The sequence below is a fragment of the Bactrocera neohumeralis genome, chromosome 4 (assembly GCF_024586455.1).
Source record: "Bactrocera neohumeralis isolate Rockhampton chromosome 4, APGP_CSIRO_Bneo_wtdbg2-racon-allhic-juicebox.fasta_v2, whole genome shotgun sequence".
Taxonomy (NCBI): domain Eukaryota; kingdom Metazoa; phylum Arthropoda; class Insecta; order Diptera; family Tephritidae; genus Bactrocera; species Bactrocera neohumeralis.
The window spans coordinates 21,476,561-21,495,879 of NC_065921.1; the positions used below are offsets into that span (position 1 = coordinate 21,476,561).

Consider the following 19,319-nt stretch of genomic DNA (forward strand, 5'->3'; position numbering starts at 1 on the left):
TTGATTGTATCCGGTACCGAAGTTTTCATGCAATAAGAATCAGTTTGGATCGTTAAATTTGTATGGCCCGTTTAGGTGGCAAGATAAGTTGTCATCGACGACATCCAACGGCAGACCTAGGAAACGTTCTGTTTCGTTGGAGTCGGACCGTAGGAAGAAGGGTGTTAGATATGTAGGATTAGATGGGCATGCAAAAAGGTGGTCATGCTGGACATATACTTGGTATATCGAGGTCGATTCTGGATAAGTAGGAGTTTAACATGCTACAGTATCCAGAACGAAGCCGCACAAGGGTCGCTGTAGATTCTCGGAGCAACTCGTGTTCATCGTCTGCAATAGGTGAGGTTTGACTGCAAGTACGTCATTCACTAAAAGAGAGTCGATGAAGATGTTAATGCCTCCACTGTAAGTGGCGGTCAGTGCATATCTGAAGTAATGTTGTCAACATGGTTAAGGAAAGACCTCTTGATTTCTGCGAAAACACCCCAGCAAAACTGCTTGAAGAGTAGTTCGTTATGCTCCTTAACCAGAAGCATACGGTCCTCACTTTGGAGGTGTTCCATCGGATACGTTAAGAGGCACCCGGAGTGCAGTGTTCTGAATAGTCTAAAGCTTCTTCATGTGCGTTGTACTAGTATGGTGCGTATTGGTGCGGCGTAGTTAAGAACCATCCGTTCAATTGCCTTGTATATTGCCAACAACGTTTTTTTGTTTTTTCCCCATGTGCTGCCGGATAACGACTTTAGGTTGCTCTGTACTTAGGCACTTACCGCGGTCTTATTGGAAGTGATGGAAAATAAGTTGTCTAGAGTCACACTAAACATCTTATAGGGATATTAGGATTATTGACAATCGGAATTTTAACGTCATCGACAGCAGTGTTAAGGTCTAGTCTATACTCCTTCGTCCAGTTTTTGAATATCGTCGTTCTGGATTTAGTGGGGGAGTGTGTTAGGCTCCTTGCAGAGAAGCAGCGAAAAATATCGGAGTGATAGCCGTTTTCTTTTTAGCACATGATTTCGATTCCATGGCGGTAGATGGAGTTTCGAAATGTAGAAATTAAACAGCAACGTGGAGAGCACAACACCATGCGGAACCCACTGTTTAATTCTTCTCAATTTGGATTTTTTGCCTCGAAACAGTACAAATAATTGCTGACCGCTCTGGTAGTTCATAGTTCAACTATTCAACCCTGGAGGGTGCGTGGATTGTTCAATGTCCTCAAGTAGCGTTGTGTGATTGACTCTGTCAAAGGCTTTTGACAAGTCCAACGCTACGAGGATCGTCCTCTCAGGTAGTTTTTATTTGAGGTCATAAACTATCTGGACACTGTGGTGGTGCTGGGCACTTTGCGGAAGCCACGCTGGTAGTCTGCTAGACTCAGGTGGTGAGTGAATTACCATGAATATATAAGTATATTTAAAAAACCATTGGTATACAATTAACTAGTTTAAAATAGAAAAGAAAGAAGACAGTAAATGTTAATAGACAATACGATTTATACAATATTTTGCTATAAACCCTTAAATTACAATAAAAAGCAAGAACCTAAAATTTTTCACTGTAAACTCACCATAAACACTGCTCAGCTGTTCAGCTGTCAAAGGAACACCAGGGCATGACATAACCTTTTAATTTTTACTTTTGCAATACTTGCGCGTATTTTCTCGTAACAATAGTACTTTTAACAAATTTTAAATAAATACAATAAAGTTTTGTAATACAATAACAAACGATGTATTTAACGCGTCGGTTACCACGTCTTTGCACCGGCACAACACAGTTTCTTGCCACCAGCAGCGGAAGATTCAATAGCAAAGTAGCTGCGTCGGAAGATCGCATCGAAATACCAAACCGCGTACAACGTTCTCCTACTGACATATTAAATGCATTGGCTAGCACAGTAGGGCGTGATCCTACGGCACCACATTATAAATATCATGACGATCCCTACTTAATACCAATGTCTAATGTGGGTAAACGTACATTTGCTATGGCACAAGAGGCCGGACGTAAAGCTGCTAAGTTTATAAAGGAGGAACATCGCGACCTTTTTAAGGTAATATTTACGGTATAATTAATTAAGTTTTTATTTTATGTTACGTATCCAATTTGTTTTACAGCACCAAGAAGCTCAACCGTCTATTGAAGCATTTGCACCACAAATGGTATTTACCGAGGAATCCGATGTAAATGCTGATACATTGCAAAACTTGATTCGACACTCGCAAATAACCGATGCCATAACAGTATACAATTTGATGAAGCAAAAAGGTATTGAAATCACCAACGATACGAAACAGCAATTACTCGAGCTCATATGCTTTTATAACAACGAGGAACCATTGCCGGAAGAGTGGATTGAGGAACGTTGGTTTAAGGCAAATGCAGATGCACGTGAGCGCAATCGTAAAACTTGGAAGGATGGCGAACTAGCTGAACAGCTTTTCGGTGAAATAGAACCTAAAACTGCGCAATCGTATGCCGCACTTATAAGGGGCATGTCAAAGTATTTCCAAGTGAGCTTTGTGATATTTTTTTTTGTGTAATGTGCATGTAATTGATTTAAAATATTTACATAATAGGCTGAACGCGCTTATGCACTGCTACAAGAAGCCACAGAGAAACAATTTGAGTTAGACACGCAAACCTTTAACGCCGTTATAAGTGTATCGAATTTTTTAAAAGAAACAGCGGATCAGCGTTGGGAGCTATGTCGCGACTTACTTCAACAAATGGCTCATCAACATTTGCGTCCTAATTTGAGCACATTAAATGCGTTACTAGAAGTAGTGAGCACTTTCGGCAACTTCAAATTCGCACGCAGCTCCGCTCTAAAAGTACTCGCAGAATTCAAACAATTGGAAATTGTACCAAGCCTAGGTACATACTACTATCTATTGATTATATTCTGTCGAGAGCGAGGACCTGTTTCACATATAATAGTCGATATCTTGAATGAGATAAAGGGGTGTGAATTTACTATACAGCATCCGAAGGACACATATTTCTTTGCTACCGCCATGGATGTGTGCCGCAATCACTTACATGACAAATCCCTAGCCAAGAAAATCGACGAATTATTGCATACTGGGAACAATTACGATTTGATTGGGGATACCTATAAAGAGTCGGTATACTATCGACATTATTTCGCGCTACTCTGTCAGACTGAACCTATCGATGAGTTTATGAAGATATACGATTTACTTGTACCTAATGTGTACATTCCAGAACCGGGTATAATGGAAGAAATATTGAAAGCTGTCGAAATGAATGGCGCTGTCGAGCTAATGCCGCGCTTGTGGTCCGACATGGTGATTTTTGATCACATATCACGTGAAAGTTTAGTCACACGTACACTCCAAATATTAGTTGATAATCCTGCCCACGCAGATATACCTTCTCATCAATCTATACCTGAGCAAGTGGGTAAAATCGCGTTGGATATTTATAAGAAAATTGCCGAACCCGAAGGACGGCGGCCAAAGGATTTGCAGTTTACAGGTAAAATGATTGGTGATATATTGATGTTATTGGTGAGAAGTGGTGATTTTGAAAAAGCTAGCGAGGTGTTTACCCATATCGACAAAAACCAACATCGCATACCTGGCACACCGTCCGAAAAATGTCTTCAGGAGTATGTTGACAGTTGCATTGAGAATAAGGCGCCTACAAAGGCTCTAACTTGCTTGCAATATGCTGTCGAAAATAATATGGACTCACAACCAATGGCTGAAAGAATCAACGCTGGTTTCACCCTTAATGAGGTACATTTATCGAAACTTAAATCACTGGTTGGGGAAAACTTCGTAAGCAAGTGAATTTGTTAAAAAGGATGATCTGTAGTTATTTTGTATTTAAACTAGTTTCGTAATGATTGAATATCTTTGTTGTGGCAATAAAGTTGATAATTAAGAACAAATTTAAAAATTAGCTATATAAAATTGTAGACAGAAATTTTTTTTATTAAACAAACACTGGTTTGAATCCACAATCAGTGTACAATTCGATTCACGTAAGATAAATGCTTTTAAAAATTCACATAATATATGGAATTAGACTAGAGATTCTTTAATTATACTCGCATATGCCAATACTGTAGTTTTATCGGCGCTTTTCCGTCTCGTCTATAACGTTTTCCCAATGTATACCATCATGCGGCAATTCACTCTGGATGAATGGTGATATCCAAGTCAAGTGCATTCGCTTGCCTAAAACCATTTCCAAATTTCGTCGTAAGCCAAGATCATACCGTTTCGCATCCCGCTCACAGTTCTTAGCTCCACGCAATATAAAAGGAGCATGATAAGCGATAAGCACAATGGAATAAGCACTTGTAATTATATTCAGCATGTAGATGAGCAAATAAAAATTTTGCCACGATACATCGAGGCAGAGCATAAACATAGGAAATACGATTTTTATAGCGGTAAACCAATTGACGTAAGTCTCCGAATGCAACCACCACAAGTAGATACTATTATAAATGGCGGCATATGTGGCGCCAATAGCCAAATAAAGAACAAAGAAAACAAAATAACGATGATTTTGTTGCCCAATACATGACCCAGTAAAGCCGCAATGATGATCCCGTTTGAGTATGCATGTATCACATATGTTACAATGCCAAGAACGCGGTGGAGCCAACATTTCACAAACCGAACAATATCGCCAATAGTGACGTTGACGTTCATTTGTCGGTGGCATTAATACCACAGCTGCAAGAAAAGAACGATATATGAATTAATTTATATTTTAATTTAATTTTCAAGCACAAACTAACTTCTAGCACTTGTGTCTACCAGCATGCATGCTAGCATATTCGCTTTTAAGTTAAATAGAAGAAATATTCCAAATAAGCATGTAAGCCAATAGATTGTTCCATTAGTAGCATGGAACTCAGGGAGAACAACGGTCAACTCAAATACGAACGTTATTGGTATGAAAATTATCATCATTAAGCAACATCCTATATCGCGCAAAGTCCGTGGAAAAAACTTACGCCGCAGCCGCATATTTAATAAAATAAATTTAATATGATTATTATGCTTGTATTTTAAAGATTATTTAACACTTTTAAGTAATATAAACAAATATTTTCTACAGATTTTTGCCAATTTGCAACGAATATTCTTCTTCTTTTTCTGAATAATTTTATTCTACTTAAACAGGGTTGCCATGATATGAAGCATTTGTACTTTATAGTACGTTTTGATTTTAGACGGAAATAATTCAAAATAATATATCAATATAAATTTATATGTTATAAGATACACATTGATTTTCCAACATATTTATTTGTAAATACGAATTTTAAAAATATTTAGTGGAAGCAAAAACGAAATATGAGTTGTTATTATAGAGTTAGCTAAAAATAATACTTAAAATATTATGCTGTTATGATAAGTGTTAAGTATGATATATAAGCCAGTAATGTTAATATAACATCATTAACGGATTTTTTTTTACAATTGAATGTTATTTTATAAAAAATTTAATAATTATCTTTACAGAAAAATGAAGCTCTTCTAATTAAACTTATAATGAGAAATTATTTATTATTTAAAAAACAACAGTTTAGAGGAAAGTCTTTAAAAATCATAAATTGTACTTAGGTTTTTACTCTGAAAGACTTCTACGTGTTTGACGAAACTTACGTTGTCTTTTGTTTCTCTTCCGCGATAGCCTTACTAATGGCATACCTTCGCCCTCATCCCAATTCGCACCATCTTCTAACAACTCACTACTTAAAAAAGGCGACAGCCACACCAAATACATTCGTTTACCAAAAATTGATCGCAAATTAGTGTATATGTCTCTACCATAGGGATAATTTAAACGTCTTTCATACGAAGTACTTCCATTTATAATTGGTATCCAATGAAAGACCAATAGTATGGACGATAAAACAACCGCAACTACATTCAGATTATAAAATATCAGTGGTAAATTATCCCATATACCACCGTCAATTGTCATTAATATTGGGCAAATCATTTTATAGAAGCTTAGAAAATGAAGAAATATTTTAGCATGCACCCAAAACATGTAATATGTAAGGTAGCCGATAGATATCATTGAACCAATAAACATATAAAACAGAAACAATGCAAAAAAACGAAAATTGTAGTGGCCGATGCAACAACCCGTAAATACACAATGATGATCACGTTTCAAAATGCATGTTTTGCAAGCTGTAATAGAACATATTTATTAAAAATTTAATGCTGTATTATTTATATATTTTAATATTTATTTACCTTTGCAGTGGTAGGATCTTGGTGGCACCAACCTTAAACAATGCTTACAGGTATACCAGCCTTTGGTGTGTGGTTTTCGTGGTATTACCGAATCCAAGTTTATAGCTATAAACAATTTAGTATGATTAAATATTTTTTTCGTTTCACTAACAAGTCACATTATTGTATTTACCATCTACGCTGGTGTCCACCAACATCGTAGCAAACATATTCCCATAAATATTTGTAAATAAGAATACGCCCAACGTAAAAATGAAGTTATGCATAAACGCGCCCGGTGGATGTATAGCCGGTACAACAATAACTAAATCAAACAATGCTATTGGCGGAAGAAATAGTGCAATTAGCAGAAAACAAAAAATATCACACCATCGCCTGGGAAAAATATGTTTCCGTAACCTCATTTCCATATTGGTTATAGTTAGTATTGTTTAAATGTTTAAATATAATAAGTTTAGTTTGTTTATCAGTATTTATGTTTTTGGTGTAGCACAACTTTATATGGAAAACGCATCAAGAGCAACTGACTTAAGTAACAAGTTGTTTATTTGTCATAGACTAACTAACAAATAACAATTTTTGTATGAAAGAGAGCCGGTGACTGTTATCACGTGAAAAACGAAAAGATAAGTTAGCAAAGAGCGCAGATACTGTGTAAAGCAGGTGGTCAGACAACACAACGTCATTATTTAAGCAATAACGGCTTTAAGCAACTAACAATATCTCAACTTTAGTGGAGAGGCATACGTTAGAGTTAGATCACCAAATCCCGAAAAGCTGAAGTAAGCTCGTGACATAGCAAATAGGAAATTTACAGAACTGCGTCACAGAAATCTTTAATTTAGTTTTCTTTCCTAAACGGTTTTTAACCACAGTATTTGTTTAAGTACATCGTTCACATTACTCTCTTGTACTTATTAATGTATTAATTATATCCTTTAATATACCCACAATCGGTATTGATAACAAATAGCTCTGAAAAGTTCGGTAACCCTGAAACTTACAAAAACAATGTTACTTTGAAAATCATAATCAAAATAAAAAGCACGAAGACAAAACAAATGTCAGAAAATAAAATATTGTGACTTGTTTCTTTTTCAAGAAGCTGCGTGAGGCCAACAACGTGTTTGGCTACAAAAACGCAATTGGGCGAATTTTATTTTGGTTTTTACCTAAAAATAGTTGTAAAACAGCACTTTGTTGTGCTTTCTCATCGAAACCAAGATGGTTCGTCACAACAATCAGTTGCCCGACAATTTGCCGCAGCTGCAAAATCTTATAAAACGTGATCCCGATTCATACAAGGATGATTTCCATCAACAGTATCAGCATTTCCTTAGTAGTTTGGAAGTGTTTGCCCTCAATCCTAGTGAGGAGAACAAATCTTTAGATGAACTGGTTATGTTTATAGCGCAGGTTGGTTCATTTAAATTGTATTTATTTAATATGTCAACAAGTGTTTTTTTAATGCAGGTCGCGCAATGTTATCCATCTGAATGTGAAAAATTCCCACAACATCTAGTGGACCTGTTGAAAAATCATGCTACAACATTGGATCCTATTATGCGCAATTGCTTCGTTAAGGCTTTGATATTGATGCGTAATAAGAATTTGATACCAGCTATTGATTTGTTGGAATTGTTCTTTCAACTTTTAAGCTGTCCTGATAAGAACTTGCGTTCTTTCCTACAAACACATATCATAAATGATATAAAAAATATGAATGCCAAGCACAAAGATATGAAACTTAACTCGGTATGTGCAATATTAAGTTTGCAATTGTAAACATTAACTGAAATCCTTTATTTCCAATAGACATTGCAAAATTTCATGTACTCCATGCTGAAAGATGCAAACCCAAAGGCTGCCAAGATGTCAATAGATATTATGATTGAGTTATATAAAAAGAATATTTGGAATGATGAAAAAACCGTTAACGTTATAGCAACAGTGGGCTGCTTTTCAAAAATAATGAAGGTATGATGAGCGAGAAAAATAAAGAGGTGTTGAAATACTAGTAATATTTTTATAAACAGGTGCTTGTGGCATCTTTAAAATTCTTTTTAGGACATGATGAAGATGAAAAGGGTTCCGATGATTCCGACAGTGACAACGAAGTAGACCTCAAAGGTGCTATCATGCAAAATCGTGTTAATAAAAAGACAAAGAAGCGGAAGAAGCAATTAGAACAAATTAAAAAGCAAGCCGTAAAAGCGCAGAAGAAAAAGAAGAATGCGCCGGCTTTCAATTTTTCTGGCATTCACTTAGTGCATAATCCCCAAGGCATGGCCGAGGGTCTATTCAAACAACTGCAATCAACAAACGAGCGCTTCGAGGTCAAACTGATGCATTTGGATGTTATCTCACGTCTGATTGGTATACATGAGCTATTCTTGTTCGGTTATTATCCATATATTACCAGATTCCTGCAACCACATCAACGACAAGTCACACGCATAATGCAGTTCGCGGCACAAGCCTCCCATGAGTTGGTGCCTGGCGATATTATAGAACCAGTTTTGAAAACAATTGCTAATAATTTCATTACAGAACGTAATTCTAGCGATGTTATGGCCATTGGTCTAAATGCAACACGCGAAATATGCATGCGCTGCCCCTTGGCTATGGGAGAGGATCTATTGCGAGATTTGGCTATGTACAAAACGTACAAAGAGAAATCTGTTATGATGGCCGCACGTTCACTTATTATGCTATATCGTGAACAGTTGCCGGCATTGCTGCATAAAAAAGACCGTGGTCGCCTGACAGAAGCGCAAGCAGAGCGCAAAATTCGCGCTTATGGTGAGGTGGAAGTGCACGAAACGATACCTGGAACAGAAGCTTTGCTTAAGAACTCCAAAGAAATCGATTTGGGAAGTGATGATGACAGCGATAGTGACTCCAATGACGGAGAATGGGTAAATGTTTCTCACAGTGAAGATGAAGGTGCAAATGTGGAAGATGATGATGAAGAAGAGAGTGGTGATGAAGTTGAAGAAGACGAGGCTGAAGATGAAAGTGAAGAGGAGGATGAGGATGATGAAAGTGAAGACGAGGAAGATGAAAGTAAGGATGAGGAGGGTGTAGAAGACGAAAACTCAACGAAGTCACAAGGTGGCGAACCGTTGAAGAAGAAAACAAATCGTAAGGATGGTGAGAAAAGTAAAGAAAAAGATGGTGTTCAAGTTCTTGACGTTAAAGAGGCAGCTCAAGAATTAGCTATGACACGTATTTTCACCGATGAAGATTTCAGGCGCATCAATGCCGCGCAGCTCAAGAAAACGGTTACAAATGCTCGTAAAAGACCACTAGAAAAAGACCGCGCAGAATTTGTAAAATTAAATAGTATTGAAATGATTTACAAAAAGCGCAAACACGACAAAGAGTCAAGATTAGAATCAGTAAAGGCGGGGCGTGAGGGTCGTGAAAAGTTTGGTTGGAAGGACGGACGTAAGAACGAAAATAGTTCCAAAACGAACCGAGAAAATCGCAAACGAAAGAACTTTGTGATGATGCGACATAAGGCACGTTCGAAGGTGAAGAAAAGCTTCCGGGACAAGCAAAAGGCGATGAGAAAACATTTACTACATCAAAAGAAAATGAAATAAGGGACTTCGCGGTATATATTTTGTTTGTGTATATAATTATACAGTTGGAATAAACTAAATATAAGTAAAATTGTAAAGTTTTATTATTTCTTTGCATATAAACGCCGCAGTCTGGATATCAGTTTCATTTATTGTATTTTTAAATACACATTACACGGAAATCATTTTAAATAGTTTTTTAACATATTTATTTGATATAATATCAGCATTTATTCAGTTTTTATCTCCTTCGCTTCTCTGATTTCTTCATACGCTTCGGTCCCTTCACAAAACACCAATCTACCTGTATAACTTGACCCATAATTTCGGTACCGTGCAATGCTTCTTTTGCCGCCAACGCGTTTTTATGGGTCTCGTATTCGACTAGCGCATAACCTTTGGAGAAACCGGTTCGTCGATCCAAATTCAAGTGAATATTCTTAATATCACCAAATTCACAAAATTTCTCTTGTATATCGTCTTCCTGGGCTTCCTCATGTATTGAAGTAACAAATAATATCCAGCCCTCAACGGAACGTTGTGGACCCGGCTCAAGTTCATCCTCATCTTCGTGACGTACGCGTTCATAACTTTGTATGGGCTCTCGGGAATTACTTTCGCTACCAAATCCGCGACCCTTGCGGTGCTTGACTTTCTCCTTTAGACGTACAATGCCCTCTATAGCAAAATAAATATGTATGAAGTATTGCTTTAGCGTGTAAGGTTCTCTAATAGTCAAATATGTTTTTACTTACGATCACCATCCTCATCAACTTCAAACTCTTCCGCGTTATCAATATCGAGTACATCAGCCATTTTTAATTGATATTTATGTGAAATATATTAATATTAAGATAAATGATCGATTTTCTCTAAATAATAACTAAACAACGCGAAATACTTCCGATGTTGCCGCAAATGGTAAGACGTAAAGTTAGCAATGGCGGAACGACATGAAATATACGAAACACATGTAGGGGGCGTAAAAATTGTAACAAACGTATGCAATGAATATAAATTTAGTTAACTACCATAGATCTGCCCAAATAATGATAATACTTAATAATTTTAGTTTTTGTTGTAAAAGCACTTGAGGCTTGAAGAAAAAATATATTATCAATTTATAATACCCAGATATGTGTTAATTTCCAGAGGCTTACCAAACATTTCTGCGAAAGTTGAGTTACAAAAGCAAAGGTGGCAAAACTACTTGGAAAGTGATTGGTTTCATATTATCATTCATTAGTGATCCTTTTCTACCATTTTTTTATTTGGGGTACACACAATGCGTCATAAAGCATCGTAAAATCATAAATTTTTTTTACTAGTTTAAAAAATTTGTTGTTGTATTGTATACTAAAATAAGTTTACGCAAATACAACTCTGAGCACTGATCGTTATAAGTTATAACTTTATAAGACTATGTGAAACCCCTAATTGTGTGAATATGTGATTTCCAAAGAAATCAACTAATGTATTGGTGTTTCGGTTAGTCGCGTTTCGCTTGATATTTTTAAAATTTTATGGTTTGGTGTTCTATGATTTTTGCAACACCCTGCTATATGTTCAATGAAAATTTCAAATGCATTTTGACGTTTTCTGATGCAACCCTGTAAGAGGGCTAATCACAATAATGAACAGCTGTTTTCGGGTTTTCGTTTTAGTATTTGCTTCGAACTTTTGGCCTTTAAAAGTTAGTTGGTCCAATTGGAATTTTCTTGCAACTTCATGTGGTTAGTGCTTTTAAACGCAATTTTTTCGGTGCGACGAAAAAAGTTAGATTGAAAAAAGTTTGGTTGCAAATAATGCAGATAAAATTTAATACTTGCTTATAAATACAATTAATAAAGCTTATATTAAATAGTCGTATATGGCTCCGTGTGATATTATTGGCTGAGCCATTTGCAATCGACATCGATTCGCGTTTGATGATGTCATAATAATATTTATTTTATTTTTTGTATATCAGAAAACAACAATAAGTTAAATCAATGTGAACATATTAGTGCTAATGAGAATTTTAAAAATATTATTACTTGTGCATTTTTTCAACGTTTAGGTTGTGTTGCAGTATCATTGCGACAAAATCAATAAGGATATAAAATTAAACATACCGAATTTGTAATAAATAAAAAGTGCTATTAAAGATTTATGAAAATTGTTTGAAAAGTTTAATGTTCAACATTAGCGCTGTTGTTTAAAATTTAATCCCTGCCACATACATTTTTGACGACCAGATCATCTGTGTAACCTTGGGGCCGCAACAATATGGTTTTCGAATCAGTGGTCACCGATGTACTAAATAAGGTACTAGGTGATTATGTCGAAAACTTGGATAAAAAACAGCTGAAAATAGGAATTTGGGGCGGTGAGTTTATTATATATATTTAATACACACCTAGCATAACAACATAAGAGTCCCATATGTTTAAAAGACGGTAAGGAATTGTCAAAAATGTAGGTTGCCCTCAAAATGTATTATAAAGGTAGCCAGTATCGAACACATTTATTAACGTTAAACACGCGAATTTCACATTTTGTATCTGCCTTACATCGACTAGTCCCCAAATGATTAAATCATCTTTTTTGTTTGGGGACTGCCGCATTGACCTTATCCTTCAAAACAAGCGATGTGTATGACGACTTGTGTGTTTTATTTATGGTGAAGCGTCAAACAAATATATGTATTTTCATGTAGAACCAAACAAAAAATATAGGTATATTTAAAGGCCTATCATCACTGACAGTCTGTTTCGCTGACTCTTCGTGCTTCTATGCTGTTGACCTAAATTATTTGTATTATACTTTTTTCCACACGTTTTCCTATTGTTGATTTCTATTGCATTTGTTTGTATGCTTCTAGTATTTATGTACATATTATCGCACAACAATTCGTGTTAGTACAAACCACCATGTTTGTTGGGTGGGTGGGTGCTGCTGTTGCCATCTACTAAGGGAAGATTTGCTGTTTGTGTAATTGCCTTCGCAATATTCAACTGTTGCATGCGGTTGGTGAATCAGTCATGCTCCATCGCCGTATTCTTTTTATGTAAAAATATATACATACATCTGTATGTGTGTATTTGTTGTATAAAGTGATTTTATGCCTTTATATTATTATACAATATATCCGTATTATAAAATCGAAATTTCACACGTTTTCTAATATTACTTACACGTAGAAGGGGAGCTTAAAATTACCATCATATGTATGTTAAAAATTGGTGCAACAAATTTCGTGTAACATGCTTCATAAAAAAATTTCAAAATTAAATATTAATAAAGTAAATCAATCTGCGAATAATTTACAAATATTTCGTTTGCATATACTTATTTGCATTTATTTGTTTTGTTGTTTTGCATCAATCGAGACATATTGCTATGACGAATCGCAGAATTGGCTCACAATACTTTCGAATTGCTTGCGTAAAACAAACTGATAATGTGTCTCAAGCTTATATACTTCGCTATTGATAATACTTGCTCTGAGTACCGGCGTTGAGTTGACCGACATTTCAAATAGACTTCAGTATAATTCCACCAACTTTCTTTATAAAATAAATATAAACATACATATATAATTCTATTTAAAATCCCAACTTCTTTTACTTACATATTATAAATAAATAAATAATGACCTTTCCGGGAAAAAATTACCTATAAAGCTGAGTTTGAATAAATATGCATAAATACATACGTACATATACACATTTGCTCGCATTCATTAAACATAATTTAACATTGACATTGAACTTTTTCGTTTTTGTTTATTTTCTCATTCATCTTGTTATTCCACCTTTTTTAACTACTTAACTCCGAAGTGATGTCATTAATTGTGCGGCATTGTTATATACAATACAATAAAACCCCAAAAAGTGTTGAAATTTAATTTCTAAATTGTAGCACCCCAAAATATGTTATTTTTTTTGGATTTCATCATGGCCATTCTGAAGATGTCATAAATTCAAAATAATCTTAAAGCCCTTTGGCAATTGGCGTATATTTACTATGTAAAAAATTAACCAATTCGAATTGGTTACGCTTTACATATGCATGTAATGTACATATGTATGTATTGATATGGATTTGTGATAACCGCTTCATTCAGCTTTTTTTCATTAGCTGCATTAACTTGTTGTCCCTGACGACATCGTTTCGATTACTACGCAACATGGGGCTTCGGCGGCCCTGTTGCGTTTTTACATTATGCGGTTTAAAATACATAAGTAGTCCATCTGCAAATGTACATAAGTATTACATTGAGAATATGAAAAAATTATACGCATACTTCGAACATATAAGTATGTATGTATTTGTGTAATTACAATCTTGTGTAATAATTCTAAAACATACTCAGTTTTGCTATTTACCTATATTTACCTATACCTGAATATTGTCTTTTAGACACTGGTGTGACCATTGAACAAGAATTAATCTTGCGATTAGTATAGGATAGGGAACACCAGCACACCTAATCCTGGATTGCACAGCAATCGGTGGAAAAAGGCTAAGGCCCTGGATTCCATTTATATCAGCAGGGATCACATCACTTCAGTCGCGCCCGGCAAACTCCTGGAACTATTCAGGCTGCTGGGACTCTGGGAAGACATGTGATATAGGAAAAGGCACAATGTTGCGGTGCATTACCTCATAATACTATCTATCTATCTAGGATAGGGAAAGTTATATAATTTCACGACGAAGTTTATTACACCCAGAAGGAAACATTGGAGATCCTTCAAAAATCGCATCGAATCGGAACACAAACTGAACTATCAAAATCAAGTTATTGCATGGAAAACTTTTTTATTTGACAAGGTATTTTCATGAAAGTCGGCATGGTTTATTATCCAAGGATATGCGAAATTACTTATCAAGTTCTTGTGTGTAAACTTTTTATTTGTGAATTATAGCTTCGGTGCAATCGAAGTTAAACTTTTTTTGTTTTAGTTCAAATTTAGTATCTATCTACATACATATACATATATAAACAAATAATCTGAGAGTAAAGTCATGGATTGCACATAAATTCGGCTGTGGTTACGCCAATAATTGAATACCGTTAAAGTGAATTTGTTGTAACGGTAGAAAATATACCTGAAGTAAATTAGAGGAATGGTGCCCAGTTGACTGTCCTTAGTTTGATAAAAATCCGTGTCCGTTCCCGTTATTTAGACCCGACTGTCGTGGGAACGGTTAAAGTGAAATTTCGATTTGGCCGCTTTTGAGAGTATTTTTTTATGGTAATTCTCCATTTTTCACTAAAACCACTTGTTGATTTGTTTTCTCCTGTATATACATACATACATTTGTATGTATGTTCATTTGTAATATTAAAAGCATTTCAGTTATTTGGTGATATTTCAATGGGCATTTGTTTCACCACTTGGAATCAAAACGAGATGTATAAAAATGTACACACAATAAAAATATAAATCTTTATACATAGTATATGATATATACATACATATGTATACTCGTATACTTAAATTCAGCAAAAATCTTGTGGTATGACATCATATGTCTTTTGCTCCTCTAAATGTATGAATGTAGATAAATACATATATGATTTTAAAATTAGTATACCTAAACTTCTTTACTTTTTTTCTCTAAATAATTGCTCTTTTCATTCACTTTAATTAAATATATGTTCATATGTGTATGTATCTGACTTTATAGAACAAAGCTGAGCTTTTATTCTTGATTTGCTTGTTTTGAGCTGAGTTTACGCATATTTGTTGTGTATTCTAACAAATACACTCTTTTAGGCTGCCTAATTAATTTATGTAAGTTTGTATTTGTGCGTTATTCTTGTCGCAGCTGGAAAGCAATTGACCTCCAAAGACTTTTTTAACCAGTTTTTTTTAGTTTCTTGTAGAAAACGATCCGCTGCTAGTTTATCAGCATACATTTTAGAGATTGTATATGAGCATATATGTAGTATACGACAACCGGTGTTTCTAGCAAGGCTAGATAATCATAAATATGATTATGATAATTTATAGGCATACATATAATATTAAACAAATTATGTATGCAAGGAAATAAACGAATATACATACATATGTACACGGTATATAAATATACTTGTATATATATTCATATATGTACATATGTCTAGTATATATTGTAAAATTGTAAAAAATATTTCTGTAACTCTAATATACATAGGTATGTACATATGTATGAATAATTATGCAACTATGAATATATACTTTAATTATAGTTATTTATTGAACAAATTAATAAATTGGTATTTATTCAAATTCTAACTATTCTAACTAGCACACGTAGTATTTAATTAGTACATATAAATGTATATATTTATGTTTTGATTTACTGTTCTCCACAGCGTTATGTAACCGGCAGTTTTACCGGCAAATTCACTTTTACCACACGAAATCACCGTCATATTTCCGGTGTAGCGAAACTGTTCTGCTCCGTTATCATTTTGTTATTATATAAATTACTAGGGGATCCGGCCACGCGTTGCTGTGGTATACATTCTACACTATTATTCATATAATAAAACTATTCAATACAGTGAAAATTTTATTTACGAATAAAGGTTAAAACGTTTTTGTCGGTTTAAGAATGCAAGGGATTGTACTTGAGGTTTAATTTTGAATATGTTCATACAAGTAAATTTCATTGGAAAAATAAGGAATTTAAGGCTGCTTCCTCAGTGTCGTTTTACCAGCGCTTCTGTCCAGTTAATAGAGTTGTCCGCTTAATAGATTGTACTTAATAAACATCAACAATGTGCATGGTTAATGGAGATGTCCGCTTAATACGGCGTCCATTTAAAAGAGCTTTTACTGTATTTCATACGAGTATTTATGAATTGTTTTAACTATCCCATCTTCTAAGTTGATTCGAACTGGACACAGTGTGCTAAATTTTACTAAAATTGGTTTAGTAATTTAGGAGTCCATCGCGGACAAACAACGTGACATGTACTTTTTATATATAAAGATTATGTACAATATACATAAATGAGTGTTACGGCATATAAATATGTCAGAAAAGTGTCATTTTCTGGGAATATACGACTCACCAGACTTTTTCGAGTTCATGTACGAGTGCACTCCGAGGAAGAATCATATGAAAACAATCTATAAACGAGAAAAAAATGAAAATAATTTTGATTGTTATGCTATTTATATATATATTATTATATTTATATATAATATTATTATATTTGTATAAGCAGGAGTTGTTCTATTTTAATTTTTATATTCTTGCTACCTATTGCTACAGCGTATAATAGTTTTGTTTTTTGTCTATTATCTCTCAAGAAAATTCTTATCCGTAAAAAATACTACAACAATACATTGCATATATACATATGTATATATGTACATATGATTGATATATATCCATATATCACATGTATAATACTATACATCTGTATATGTGAAACCCATTGAGATAAAAGGTTGTTTACCGTCTGGGGAAAAGAGTACCTGTTTGAGTTCATGCTTACTGACTATAAGCTAAAAGTTGTATTTGTATTCCACATATTTTTGAAAAATGCTGTCAAAAGTTATAGCTGGATATAAAATAAGGTCCGATTACGTAGTCCTGACAGCTTACTGGTCAAACACAGTTATTTTAGATAGTTTTGAAAATTATTTGGTTCTTCAAATCTCTTTCTAATTGATCTTTATCAATATATTATATGCATATTATTACTGTATAAAATTAAATGTTAAAAAAATATTTTATGGTACAAAAAAAAAATAATATACATATGTACATATGTATGTATGTATATTTTCTGTTGAAATTAAAATATTTGAATATTACACCCCCAATCGTATAAACATTTCTCAACTTAAAATCAATTAAAGTTTATAGTAATGATATTACGTATACTTTTGTCAATTTGTGTCAGTTTGTCAACCTTTTCATATTAATTGAATTTCTCGTTCAGACACTCCTCATAAATTTGAGACCTATGGCATGAACCATGCCGTGCCGCCAATTAACCTATGACAGCATTGTGAATACATTCCGCTAGAAATTTATTGAGCATCTATATTTGGTAGAGGAATTCATATTTACACTATGCAGTAAAGTATTAGTTTCATGAATTTTAAATGATTGAATTTTTGAATGAACTTTTGATTCCGCCTATCTGTCCGTCTGCCTGTGCAAGCTATAACTTGTGTGATAATAGAGATATCATAATGAAACTTGGTGCACGTGTTCCTTGCCAAAAAAGGGAGGAAGAGTTCGTAGTTGGGCATAATCGGACTACTGCCACTCCCACAAAAACTTATTAAATGCAGTAGCATAACTAAGTTCTAAATTAATATATAAAACTGTAATGTGGCACAGAGAAGGGGCACCTGTGAGCAAAAAATGTTTAAAAAAGTGGCTGTGATTCCGCTCTCTAATAAGTTTAATGTATATATCTCCTAAATCATTTAGCGCAAATATTATTAGAACCCCTACCGACCCTGTAAAAATGGATGAAATCGTATGATAAGCCGGTTCACTCACCAAATAACGGTTCTGTTAGAAACTGCTAATAGTGCTATAAATCAATAACTAAATACGCCAATGGCACCCTGGGAAATGGTGTGAGAGGGCTTTAAAGGACCCGGCGTCCAAATCAGAGAATGGATGCGGCACCGCCTACACTTAGGTGGAAACCATTATATCAGGATCTACTCGAGCGATATCGATCAAATTTGGTACGTAATATTATCTTGACATTCTTATGTTTCAGTACTAAATTGGGCTTGATCGGGCTACAACCATTCCTACTTCCCATATAACACAATTTTAAATTTCATCTGATTCTTTCACATCCCCTATACAAAACAAGCTCCGATGGATGTATATATATGTATATCGGGGTATAAATTTGCGCGAAAAGTGTCTTTAAGATATGCAATTACAGGTCTAAAAATTGTCAAAATCGGTACATAGCTGTTCAAGACATTTTTTCTATAAAAAATTGCATAATTGTGGACTCCAGTGCATATGGCTGACTTTTTTGGCGAACACATCGATCAATTTGTGAGATGTATAATATGTATATTATTGAAATTCGGGAAAACTATTTCTTTAATAAGAATATATTCTTATATCAAAATGGGGTCAATATTTGCCTTAGCCGCCATATCTAATGTTGGGTTACACTTAGCGCTTCCTTACCTGTTTAATTTACCAATGAAATATGCAACATTATTCGCTGGAACAATTTTTGTGTAGAGTGCTGTTTATTTTTGAGTCAATTCATAAAGTATTTTATCGAGTTACGTTTGCTGCAGTTAAAGCAACTTTATACGAAACTAAAAAAATTATCGACATAAGATACATATGTGAGTACTCCTCATATACATATAATTTTGTTACACAGTGTACATATTGAACAATTACATTATTGAATTCCAGCAAACTGTCTTCACACTAATTAAAATTCCAAACATCTGACTATTTTGACGTATTTGTCGTA

The 19,319-nt window shown here is 34.4% G+C and overlaps 6 protein-coding genes across 6 annotated transcripts in view; 3 read left to right on the forward strand and 3 right to left on the reverse strand.

Moving 5' to 3' along the window:
- Nucleotides 1-1,632: 1,632 nt before the first annotated feature.
- On the forward strand, nt 1,633-3,933 carry LOC126756028 (protein PTCD3 homolog, mitochondrial). Its single transcript, XM_050468821.1, has 3 exons — nt 1,633-2,059; nt 2,124-2,519; nt 2,586-3,933. The coding sequence occupies exons 1-3, from the start codon at nt 1,736-1,738 to the stop codon at nt 3,822-3,824; spliced, it is 1,959 nt and encodes a 652-aa protein (XP_050324778.1). The 5' UTR covers nt 1,633-1,735; the 3' UTR covers nt 3,825-3,933.
- LOC126756038 (probable palmitoyltransferase ZDHHC24) lies at nt 3,934-5,198 on the reverse strand. Its single transcript, XM_050468837.1, has 2 exons — nt 4,787-5,198; nt 3,934-4,721 (listed from the first exon to the last, which is right to left on the reverse strand). Exons 1-2 carry the CDS (start codon nt 5,016-5,018, stop codon nt 4,108-4,110), a joined length of 846 nt encoding a protein of 281 aa, XP_050324794.1. The 5' UTR covers nt 5,019-5,198; the 3' UTR covers nt 3,934-4,107.
- Nucleotides 5,199-5,535: 337 nt separating this feature from the next.
- Nucleotides 5,536-6,917, reverse strand: LOC126756036 (probable palmitoyltransferase ZDHHC24). The gene is made up of 3 exons (XM_050468834.1): nt 6,436-6,917; nt 6,264-6,368; nt 5,536-6,197 (listed from the first exon to the last, which is right to left on the reverse strand). Exons 1-3 carry the CDS (start codon nt 6,671-6,673, stop codon nt 5,623-5,625), a joined length of 918 nt encoding a protein of 305 aa, XP_050324791.1. The 5' UTR covers nt 6,674-6,917; the 3' UTR covers nt 5,536-5,622.
- Nucleotides 6,918-7,365: 448 nt separating this feature from the next.
- LOC126756025 (protein SDA1 homolog) lies at nt 7,366-9,941 on the forward strand. The gene is made up of 4 exons (XM_050468816.1): nt 7,366-7,679; nt 7,737-8,018; nt 8,079-8,240; nt 8,300-9,941. Exons 1-4 carry the CDS (start codon nt 7,488-7,490, stop codon nt 9,869-9,871), a joined length of 2,208 nt encoding a protein of 735 aa, XP_050324773.1. The 5' UTR covers nt 7,366-7,487; the 3' UTR covers nt 9,872-9,941.
- A 40-nt stretch (nt 9,942-9,981) lies between these two features.
- LOC126756042 (RNA-binding protein 8A) lies at nt 9,982-10,786 on the reverse strand. Its single transcript, XM_050468843.1, has 2 exons — nt 10,606-10,786; nt 9,982-10,528 (listed from the first exon to the last, which is right to left on the reverse strand). The coding sequence occupies exons 1-2, from the start codon at nt 10,664-10,666 to the stop codon at nt 10,092-10,094; spliced, it is 498 nt and encodes a 165-aa protein (XP_050324800.1). The 5' UTR covers nt 10,667-10,786; the 3' UTR covers nt 9,982-10,091.
- A 715-nt stretch (nt 10,787-11,501) lies between these two features.
- LOC126756024 (intermembrane lipid transfer protein Vps13) overlaps nt 11,502-19,319 on the forward strand; it is a 30,575-nt gene continuing 22,757 nt past the window's right edge. The window contains exons 1-2 of the mRNA XM_050468814.1: nt 11,502-11,583; nt 11,910-12,218. Coding sequence (XP_050324771.1) covers nt 12,119-12,218 — 100 coding nt within the window. The 5' untranslated portion in view covers nt 11,502-11,583; nt 11,910-12,118. The remainder of the gene's footprint in view (nt 11,584-11,909; nt 12,219-19,319) is intronic.